An 11,336-nucleotide genomic window follows, 5' to 3' on the forward strand; every position below is an offset into this window, starting at 1 on the left:
GTTTGCCACCGAGTGAAATACAAAATTATTCCCTATACCCACATTAGGAAAATATTAACTTTAAAACATCAAGCTAAATCAAATCTGTGAATTTATTTAACACTAGCTTTTGCCCGCAGCTTCGCTCGCGTTAGAAAGAGACAGAAAGTAGCCTATGTCACTCTCCATCCCTTTAACTATCTCCACTTAAAAAATCACGTCGAATCGTCGCTCCGTTTTGCCCGGAAAGACGGACAAACAAACAGACACACACACTTTCCCATTTATAATATTAGTATGGATTTGTGATTCAAAATCATCACTTAAACGTCAATTCTAACAGTCGGTTTTGGGATAAAGTTACTACAAATTTACTTTGCACTCTTGTGGGTAAAATGCAACTTTCTTATCAGTTTTTAAAGTAGCAAGAGAGCCTTCATCAGCTGGCGCGATGAAAATGTGAAAAGCCTGGCGATTCTGCAATCACCAACTTACTCTATGTTATAAGTTCTTTAGCGAGGTTTAATTCATGACATAACCTAACCACATGGTGGACCGATTTTCATGAAATATGGCTAAGAACACTTCCGAATTAATTCAGCTTCCAAACAAAAAAAACTAAATCTAAATCGCTTCATCTGTTCGGGAGCAACGATGCCACAGACAGACACACACACAAACAGACAGACAGACACCTCAAACTTATAACACCCCGTCGTTTTTGCGTCGGGGGTTAAAAATATAAATAGTTCTAAAATTGAACTTCAGATGAATTGAGCTGTATTGACTCTTTATATTTGAAGATTTTCTATTTATGGAGTCACCTTTGCTTGATTATACTATTATGCTTTGGAAATGAATTAGATTTGAAATGTTATTTGAAAAAATCAGATCTAATCTGGGTTTAATTCAATTTATTTTATTCAGGTTTTCATGAAAATGAACTTGCTTCTTTCATAACTTGAGTCCTTCATTGGTATATTATTCCATTAAATGAGTACTTGGACTCTCATTTGAATTTGACACAGCCAATATTCAATAGAATATCGATGCTTATTTATGCACCAATGAGTAAGTACCTACTTTTACTTAATATGTACTTCAAAACGTCTTGATTTTAGAATCGCGGCCGCCAGCATGTACTTATAGCCCCGCGATAGAATCGCGGAGTGAGCCGCCCCTGGTCAAGTCAAAGAGATCTCGCTACGACGTGCAATTGCTTAGTACCTGAGTAAGTGTGATGAAAAAAATCTTGCATCCCGAAGACACAGGATTAAAACTCGTGTTTGTTTTGTAGCTTATTATTTTCCACCTCCAAATTCTTTTTCAATCTGCTCAACAGTCTTTCCTTTTGTTTCCGGCATGGTTATATAACACAAGACAGCTCCTATAAAGTTGAAGCAGGCGAAGCCGAAGAACAGGGTGTATCTCCCGAAATATTCGGATATTGGCGTAAACAGCAAAGCCTGAAGCGCGCAGAACAACCAGCCGGACGTCACAATCACACCGAGCACTTTTGTTCTCAGCTGAAATAATACATAACGAAATTAATAATAAATATTATGACAGGATTCCTTATACAAATGGACTCAGCCCCACCACGGTAAGATCAAGGCTTGTGTTGAAGCACAGTATAATAAAGAGTACTATACAGTATGACCACTCCCGCTCCCCGCCGAAAGTGCCGGCCACACCCTCTCGTTTACCTCACAGTTCAGTCTACCTGTCATATTTCACTTGTACAAGCATAGTACGCGTTCACCTACACGAGCTTAGACTGTGTGCTAGTAACGCGCCTCTTTCATATATTTGATCGCCAGTGTCAGAGGTGTGGTTGAAGGCAATACTTAAATACATAGAAAACATTCATGACTAAGGAACAAAGATCTGTTGACACAGATCATCAGATGAGCTCATGACACAAATAAATGCCGTTACTGGTTACCGGGATTCGAAGATTCGAACCCAGGACCATTGGCTAGATCGGTCGGCTAGGCCAGATTGGTTGTCAATATTCTGAACAGAGCGGTTTTGGACCAGTAGAAGTTTTAAAATCTGAGGCTGATGGGCTTATCGCGTTTACCAACAGTTGGTACGTATCTTTCTCATTTACTGCAATTAAGGCTTCTTAATTTAAGGTGTCATTTGCAAACTCCGGTGTTTACAAGTAGACCTTGAGATGTTTATCTGTTAGATAGCAAAACTTCAGTTGTCTATCCGTAGACAGATTGTGAGAACTTAGATACCTACTACTGAAGGGTGATTTTTAGGAACGAGTGTTTTCTTTGAGACTTTGTCGAGATTTCAACTTCGCGAGACAACGTGACCTTCGGGACGTATCCGGTCTTCATTCGTACATCTGACTATGCTAGTCTTAGGATATACTTAGCTTGTCAAAGCATTCGGTCATGCTGATTGATTAAGGTGATTCATCACTTTGTGGTTAAAAATTTTAATTTTGTGAAAATCAGACATGGCTAAGAATATTCCCGACTAATTCAGCATTCAAACAAAAAAAAAATCTAAATCAGTTCATCCGTTCGAGAGTTACGATGCCACAAACAGACACACACAGACAGAACAGACAGACACATCAAACTTAAATCTCATAATACCCGTTTTTGTGTCGGGGGTTCAAACCACTATAAAATAATTACCTCTATGCTGAAAATTTCCGACATGACCACATAAGGTAGAGGATATAGCAGTCCACTGGCGTACAAGCATGCACATATACAAACGGCTGTTAACCAAGATGGAAAGGAACCTCCCTTTTCTTGTATGAGAAGTAATGTTCCCAATACTGCCAGAGGCACTCCGATTAAAATTGCACTAGTTATCATCAATGGCTGAAATAAGAAACAAAAATACTTGGATAATGCACAATAATTCGCTAAAAGATTTGGGTAGTTTGAAATAATCTGTATAAAGTGTATTCGCTAATTTTCTAACTAATTTTGTCTAGAAAGTCATAAGTCATAGTCTGTAAGAAGAAGAGACGTAGAAAAATATTGGATCCCATAGATGTCACGACTCTTCTGTTTCCGAACAGGATACCTGGCCAACGTCACAATCTCTTACGCCTTGTAAAAGCGTATCGTTAGCCATCCCTTTCGGTTTTTTGTAGTAGCGAGACAGAGACAGACTCCATTTCGATCGTCAGGTAGCGTCAACGATTGTCTTAGTAACGAGAGCCGCGTCTAGGTGGCAAGGCAATAATTCCGAAAATGCAGTTGACATAAAATATCACATCACGATAATGAGTAAGTCAAAAGTAATACCTTTCTTCCGAATTTTTCCACAGTGAAAATAGATAACAGGCACCCCAGTGCAAAAAGGGCTGGGAAAGACAAAGCTTGCAGCTCTGGGGAAATTGTCACTCCGGAGTCTTGAAGGATCACCGAAGCATATACGAGAATTGCGTAATTTCCTCCCAAGTCCAACAATGTAAGTGCGAGAAAAGAGAAAAAAAGAGCTCTTCTGGATACTTTGTTTGACACTGAAAAATATAAAAAAGGTTTAAATTACCTATAGATTATACATACCTATCTACGGGCTGTATGATGTAGTTACACGATTCGTAAACTTGTACACAAGTGCAGTCTTTGATTGGTTTGATAAAAATATCTAATAGTTATCAATAGTCCTCACTGTAACTAAAATTTGTAAATAGGCCTATTCTCCTACAGATAATGTAAAAAAAATTTAACACACATGACATTAAATTCTGATTCTATGTCTGATCTGAGTTGCGTAAGTCCCGATCCCCGCGTTTAGTTAGAGATTGAGATAATAAAATCTAAATACTCGAAAGATTTGTTTACAGGAGGTACCTATAGACCAAATATTTATAATTCAAAATATCAAGTTGAAGAAAGGGCGGACCGCTAGTTAGATTAAAGTAATAAATATTTACGGATAGTCTTCCATGATACTGCAGGTAAATTTTCGTATGTTGCTATTTCATTTTTAGCGATTGAAATGTCCCTCTCCACTTCTTTATCAGTTTCTTCCACTCCTCTCAGCCAGGCCATGACTTTAGTTGCTTCCTTTAAAAAAAAAAGTAGTGTTTAGTGTGTCCGATCACGGTACCTAGCCGACGTCACAATCACTTAGGCTTTAGCTAGGCCGGCTGGTAAATTTTAGATTTTTCCTGGCAGGGTCGCCATGTACGGATGGCATTAGAGAAACAACAGCTTCGATGAATGTATGATTTATTCTGACTGATATTAGGCAAGGTACACTATTATATAGGCAGTGCTTACGTACTATTTATATGTATAGGTAAATACATACTACACCACATATATAAAAGAAGAAACTGACTGACTGACTGACATATCAACGCACAGCCGAAACCGCTGGTTCTAGAGATTCCAAACGGCACGGCACGTAGGTTCCTTATAAGGTGTAGATCCTATTGGGGTGAAATGTGGGAGCAAAGTTCTTAAGGGAAAACAAGATTAGATTAGTACGCGGGCGAAGCCGCGGGAAAAAGATAGTATTTACATATTAGTAATATCCACCGCATTTTTATTCACACACGCATATATTTATCTAGCTTAGTTAAATTAAAATCTGTTAGTTTATTGCACATTTATTATGTTCTATTTTACTAGAAAAATTGTTCATATTTAAGCTTTTTACGAGTACAGTTGGGTTTGGAAGGTAAATAATCATTTAGTTTGATTTAAAAGTATTCCGTAACGTATTCTGAGCATAGCGCATTACCTCGACTTTTCCTTTTTTGATTAAGAAAGCTGGTGATTCCGGTATTTTAAATAGTGCTATTAAATTCAGAATAGGCAGCCACACTACTATCCAGAGGACTGTGTAATAGCTCATGTATCCACCCATCGCATACATTGTCAGCTGACCAAGAATCTGAAAAAAAAGAAACGTACCGTAGTATTAACACAAAATAAAATAAAAATAATAGTATTCTATTTTTAATGTTAAAGATGATGCTGATTATGACATTAATTTCCAAATTACTTTCTTATCAGATTTCCATAAAAACATCTAAAGACTATTTCACATTTAGATATAGCTCCAAAAATATTTGGAGCCAGATTTTTTTAGGCGTTGATAATTTTATTTTATGGCAATCTGTATCTCCGGAATTTAAAATAAATTACTCATGTGGTTAAATAGTTAACAAATCCATTGTTAACGTAAGGTGATAAAAAATATACCTTTTAGCCTTTTTACCACTTTGAAATGTTCATAGTAATAGTTATAAGATTTGATTGCGGTATAGTGACAGATAATAGTGATATTTCCAAACTTACTCCTAAAAACATGCCAGACGATCCCATAACGCCTCTCAAAGAATCCTGTGCGATTTCCTTGATGTATATGGGAGAGACAGTGAAGATGCCTCCGCCGGCGACTCCTGCGCAAGCTTGGGATACCATGAGGCATATAGGATGAGCGGAGATTAGCTTCAATGCGAAACATAGCTGAAATGAATAATTTTAAAATATTTGGCACTAGGTACTATCAGCTGCAAAAGTGCATGGCGAATTTATCAATGGATTCATTCATAATTTCTCCATGCACTTTCGCAGCTGATAGTACATGGGATCTGTGATATCTACCGTAAGGGCATTAAACTTCTTAAACGCAACCAGAGTTCCAAGTCATATTATATAGAAATTCTGTAGGACACTCGTGCCACTGGCTATTACAGACACGTAGACAGTAGCGATTTTGGTTTTTTGTGTCTGAAATGATAATTTATTGCATAGTTTACGTAAGTTATTAGGCACATGTAAATAGTTGCACGTGCCAATATTGATACCCGAGCAAGCGAAAGATTGTGGATGATGTGGTACGAGAAGTGGAATCTTGAGCGTTGTGAGGGTTTCAAGGCACGAATGTTAAACAAACTTTGCCACCGAGTGAAACACAAAATTTTTCACCACACCAACACGAACAAAACACTGACTATAAAACACACTTAACTCACTCGATTTATTCAATATTTATGATTCAAAATTGTCATTTATAGCTAAATTCTACCAGCCAGCTTAAGACATCATGTTAAAATTTGTATGAAATTACTTTGCACTCTTTTGGATAAAATGCAATTTTGCTATCTCTTTTCGAATAGCAAAGTAAGTCTTTACCAGTTGGTGTGGTGAAAAATAATAAAAAACCGGCCAAGAGCGTGTCGGGCCACGCTCAGTGTAGGGTTCCGTAGTTTTCCGTATTTTTCTCAAAAACTACTAAACCTATCAAGTTGAAAACAATTTTCCTAGAAAGTATTTATAAAGTTCTACTTTTGTGATTTTTTTCATATTTTTTAAACATATGGTTCAAAAGTTAGAGGGCGACACACACTTTTTTTTCCTTTAGGAGCGATTATTTCCGAAAATATGAATATTATCAAAAAACGGTTTTAGTAAACCCTTATTCATTTTTAAATACCTATCCAACAATATATCACACGTTGGTGTTGGAATGAAAAAAAAAATCAGTCCCCACTTTACATGTAGGGGGGGTACCCTAACAAAACATTTTTTTTTCACTTTTTATTTTACCACTTTGTCGGCGTGATTGATATACATATTGGTACCAAATTTCAGCTTTCTAGTGCTAACGGTCACTGAGATTATCCGCGGACGGACGGACGGACGGACAGACAGACAGACATGGCGAAACTATAAGGGTTCGTAGTTGACTACGGAACCCTAAAAAGTACTTACGATCTGTGGTACAACTATAGCGACTAAAGTCCATCGTCGGCCAATAGCGTCCGATATGTATCCATATATTACGGCCGTGAAGGTCGCTAGGACACTAATGCCACTGGCTATTAAAGAAATCTCGTAGTTGGACAAAGGGTAGCCGGCTGGACTGTTTTCCGACTGCAGCGTGGGGATTGCAGGCGACACCCAGCCGGATTGCAGTCCGTAGGTTAGCATGCTTGTCGTTGCTGGAGAAGTAAATATACAATATGATCGTGTTAAGATTTAAGACAACCAATTTCTTTAGTCAATATTTTCAATTTTCGTTAACCGTGATTTGCAGAAATTATTGAGTAAAGAGGGCCACAGATTACCAGTTTGCCGGACGATATCGAGCTGCCGCATAGAAATAGGATGACAAAGAAGAACTGTCGAATATCAAAAGTGAGACCAAATTTGGACCAATGTCAAGTGTCACTGTGGGTATTAAATTCAAAAGTGATAACATGAATAATTTGCTTTTCTAACTGTTTAATCGAAACGGAAATCTGCCACTGTATCCTCTAAATACAACTATTTGTACTGAAAGGTCCGATTAATCCGTTAACTTAATGTGGGCCGCTAGCGGCCACTGCCTGTCATCAAAAATGGTCACGTTTTTTTCATTTGTAGTCTGCCTGTTTTCCATACGCTCTGATTATATACGTGATAGCTTCATTTTTGCACACTTCAGCAGTCTTTAAGCGTAAGCGAAAGGATAGGTCTGTGGGCTGCCGAAAAAACTGACAAAGCTGAGTAATAACTGACAGGCGTAATGTCTGCGGCAGAACTATATAACATTAGGTACACTTCAGTGCCCAAGTTCGATTTTCACTTGCCGCTTTTTCTTTTCTATAATTATTTTAGGTGCTGTAACAGGACCTAGAATTTACTCGAGAATTTCTCGAGAACCAACATTTACCGGTAATAATAAACCTCGTAATCAATATCGGTAAATGCCCGGTTGGCGGATACTATTCAAAACTATACTTCGGGCTTATACAGTAACATATACACAACAGTATTTAGAAGTAAACATAATATATGTCAGCAACTTTTATTATAGGATCAGCCCCAAAATAGGCTGACTTTGTCATCTTCTATGACATAATAAATATCATCATCATCCTCCTTGCGTTATCCCGGCATTTGCCACGGCTCATAGGAGCCTGGGGTCCGCTTTGAAACTAACCCCAAGATTTGGCGTAGGCACTAGTTTTACGAAAGCGACTGCCATCTGACCTTCCAACCCGAAGGGTAACTAGACCTTATTGGAATTAGTCCGGTTTCCTCACGATGTTTTCCTTCACCGAAAACAGAATAAATATATCACAAATGAAAATGAAAATGAAATATTTATTTTTCAAGTAGGCATATTACAATGCGCATATGAACGTCAAATAAAGCTACGCCGGCTCTAACCCTACGCCTCAGCCTCGAGAAGATTTCAGTCCCCCCTCAGTTGGGAGGGGGGTATCCACTATGGGACCGGCAAGAAACTCGGCGGGCAACTTCTTTTCAAAACATTACATTTTATAATTAACATGCATTAAATAACAAGATACAATTTAACATGCAAAAGTATTCATCAAAGAATATGAACAGACTAGGTACTCTATGGAAGTTAATTTCAATAAATTATATTATTGCTTAATAATACGTCGTTCTTCTTCAGAGAAAACATATCAAATTGTCACAGAAGAAAAAGATAATATGAATCTCAATATCATTAAATATGTAATTTACCTACACAACATAAAATATAAAATATTTGATGTGCTTTTTTATCTGAACTGTGTCCTCTATACATAATACAATTATTTTAATTGCTATTCGTTTTTTGTAGTTTCTGGTTCGGGCCATGCATGTTTGTCTGTCAAATAGTCCTCGACTCTGTAATAAGCCTTTAACATCAATGATTTTTTTAAGTAGTTCTTAAGAGCTGGGAGGGGTAATCTCAAAGCAGTGTCAGGTAACTTATTATAAAAATGAATGCATTGCCCAACAAATGACTTCTCTACTTTACGGACACGAAACTTCTTTATGGCAGGCTTATTTTTGTTTCTAGTGTTATAATTATGGATATCAGAATTCTTAGTGAAACAGTCTAAATTCTTAACAACATAAATTATACTATCATAAATTTATTGGGAAGCTACAGTTAAGACATTAATTTCTTTGAAGAGTTCTCTTACTGATTCACGTGTTCCTAAGTTGTAAATAGAACGAATGGCTCTCTTTTGTAATACAAAGATAGTCTGTATGTCAGCTGCTTTGCCCCAAACCAGAATACCGTATGACATTACACTGTGAAAATAACTATGATACACTAGGCGAGCTGTCTTAACATTAGTCAGTTGCCTGGTTCTCCTAACGGCGTATGCGGTTGAACTTAATTTGCTTGCTAGTTTCCTTATATGAGGACTCTATTGTAGATTTTTGTCCAATGTTAAACCAAGGAACAGTGTTGTATCTACCATCTCTAAGCATTCATCATTCAAAAGTATTTTTGTATCGATTGGTTTAACATTCGGCAGAGAAAATCGAATACATTTGGTTTTCTTAGAATTAAGAAGTAAATTGTTGACAGTAAACCACTGCAGTACATCAGCTAACGTGCTATTAATTACATTGTAATCCGTAGATTTTCGGTCAACATTAAAAAGCAGTGATGTATCAACTGAAATAAATGTCATATACAAAGAAAAAATGACCAAGGCCTCCAAGTAATACAAATTAAATTATTTTCTATGAGGATAATTTAATTTGTTCTAAGAATCAGTGATGTATCATCAGCAAAAAGTACTATTTCACAAAAGTTTTTTACTATACATGGCAAATCATTTATATAAACCAAAAACAAGAATGGACCTAAAATTGAGCCTCGTGGCACTCCTAATTGGACTACAGTCCCGCTAGAGTGAGTTTTGTTAACAACTACTGTTTGTGTTCTATTGCTAAGGTAAGAAGACATATTAAAGTTTAGGGCATTTATAGACAACCATAGTGTTCTAATTTCAAAATGAGCGTTCCATGATCCACACAATCAAAGGCTTTTGAAAGATCACAAAATATGCCAATTGCATCACAAGAATTTTCCCAAATATTATATATATGTTTAATATATATATATATATAAATCACAATATTAACTTGATGTATTATTATAAACTTACCAATAAATCCCACAGTCCATTGCTTATACACAGAAGCCTTTTTAGAACTTGTATTGACAGCCGTCATTTTGTTCGTTTAAGGCTCAAAGACACAAAAAAAAATAACAAGAGATATCGCAAAAAACTAACTACACTTTATGTACCATTGTGATATTATGTGCTTACATGGAAAGCTAGTAGAAGTAGCAATAGTTATTATGTCTGTCTTAAACACACCACTGTGTGATATAGCACCTATATCTGGTTATTAGATTGAGTATCGATATCTCAGTAACTATTTAGCCCATTAAAATTAAATTAAAACAGTATATTGATACTGCTATGTGGCTTCTGTTTAAGGTGACATTTTTCGACGGAATGATTGCTAAGCCGTGACGGCATAAATAGTGATGCAACTATTTTTAGCCTAGATACTGTTATTTGTATTCTTCGAGGTGTCAGTAACGAAGAGTAATTATTTGATTTAATAAAGATAAGGGTAACAAAGAAACTATAAATCTGACGGTCATATGAATAAATATCAAATATTATATACAGAGTGTAACAAAACTGGTGGTGATCCGTTTAAGGGCGTACTCAGGTATCGTATTCTTATCAGGAAAAAGTAGAAGAAAATTTTTTTTTCGCTAAAAAATTTTCACTTTTGTATGAGCCGGGCCGCGCGAATCGGTCGAATCTCCATACAAAGATAAAAAAATTTTTTGCGAAAAAAAATTTTTATCCTACTTTTTCCTGATGAGAATACGATACTGAATACGCCCTTAAACGGATCACCACCATTTTTGTTACACCCTGTATAGATATAACTCCGTATAGACAGATAAAGTCTAAGAAAAAACCTACCAAGAGCGTGTCGGGCCACGCTCAGTATAGGGTTCCGTAGTTTTCCGTATTTTTCTCAAAATCTACTGAACTATCAAGTTCTAAACAATTTTCCTAGAAAGTCTTTATAAAATTTTACTTTTGTGATTTTTTTCATATTTTTTAAACATATGGTTCAAGTAGGGGGGGGGTACCCTAACAAAACATATTTTTCCACTTTTTATTTTACCACTTTGTCGGCGTGATTGAAATACATATTGGTACCAAATTTCAGCTTTCTAGTGTTAACGGTTACTGAGATTATCCGCGGACGGGCGGACGGACGGACAGACAGACAGACATGGCGAAACTATAAGGGTTCCTAGTTGACTACGGAACCCTAAAAACGTACCTCAGTACCATACAGAAAAAGGTACGGTGGCCTAGATGGCATTACACCTTTGTGGTACGCTCAGCTAGATGGCGCTAATATTAATATTTGACATTTTAAAATATATCAAGCTAAGCTAAGAATATGGAGCAAATCGTCAAAACTGAGGTTCACAAGTTTTAAGCCTGTGACAAGAGATGGCAGTCTATACACCATTAATACCTTTAATGTGAACCTACCCTATTTTTAGGGTTCCGT

At 36.7% G+C, this 11,336-nt stretch overlaps 1 protein-coding gene across 1 annotated transcript; it reads right to left on the bottom strand.

The window, feature by feature from the left end:
- Positions 1 to 1,264: 1,264 nt before the first annotated feature.
- On the bottom strand, positions 1,265 to 10,250 carry LOC125238185 (solute carrier family 2, facilitated glucose transporter member 6-like). The gene is made up of 8 exons (XM_048145462.1): positions 9,887 to 10,250; positions 6,690 to 6,919; positions 5,271 to 5,441; positions 4,711 to 4,863; positions 3,896 to 4,028; positions 3,261 to 3,478; positions 2,637 to 2,828; positions 1,265 to 1,505 (listed from the first exon to the last, which is right to left on the bottom strand). Exons 1-8 carry the CDS (start codon positions 9,951 to 9,953, stop codon positions 1,281 to 1,283), a joined length of 1,389 nt encoding a protein of 462 aa, XP_048001419.1. The 5' UTR covers positions 9,954 to 10,250; the 3' UTR covers positions 1,265 to 1,280.
- Between the last annotated feature and the right edge of the window lie 1,086 nt (positions 10,251 to 11,336).

The sequence above is a fragment of the Leguminivora glycinivorella genome, chromosome 2, assembly GCF_023078275.1.
Source record: "Leguminivora glycinivorella isolate SPB_JAAS2020 chromosome 2, LegGlyc_1.1, whole genome shotgun sequence".
NCBI lineage: Eukaryota > Metazoa > Arthropoda > Insecta > Lepidoptera > Tortricidae > Leguminivora > Leguminivora glycinivorella.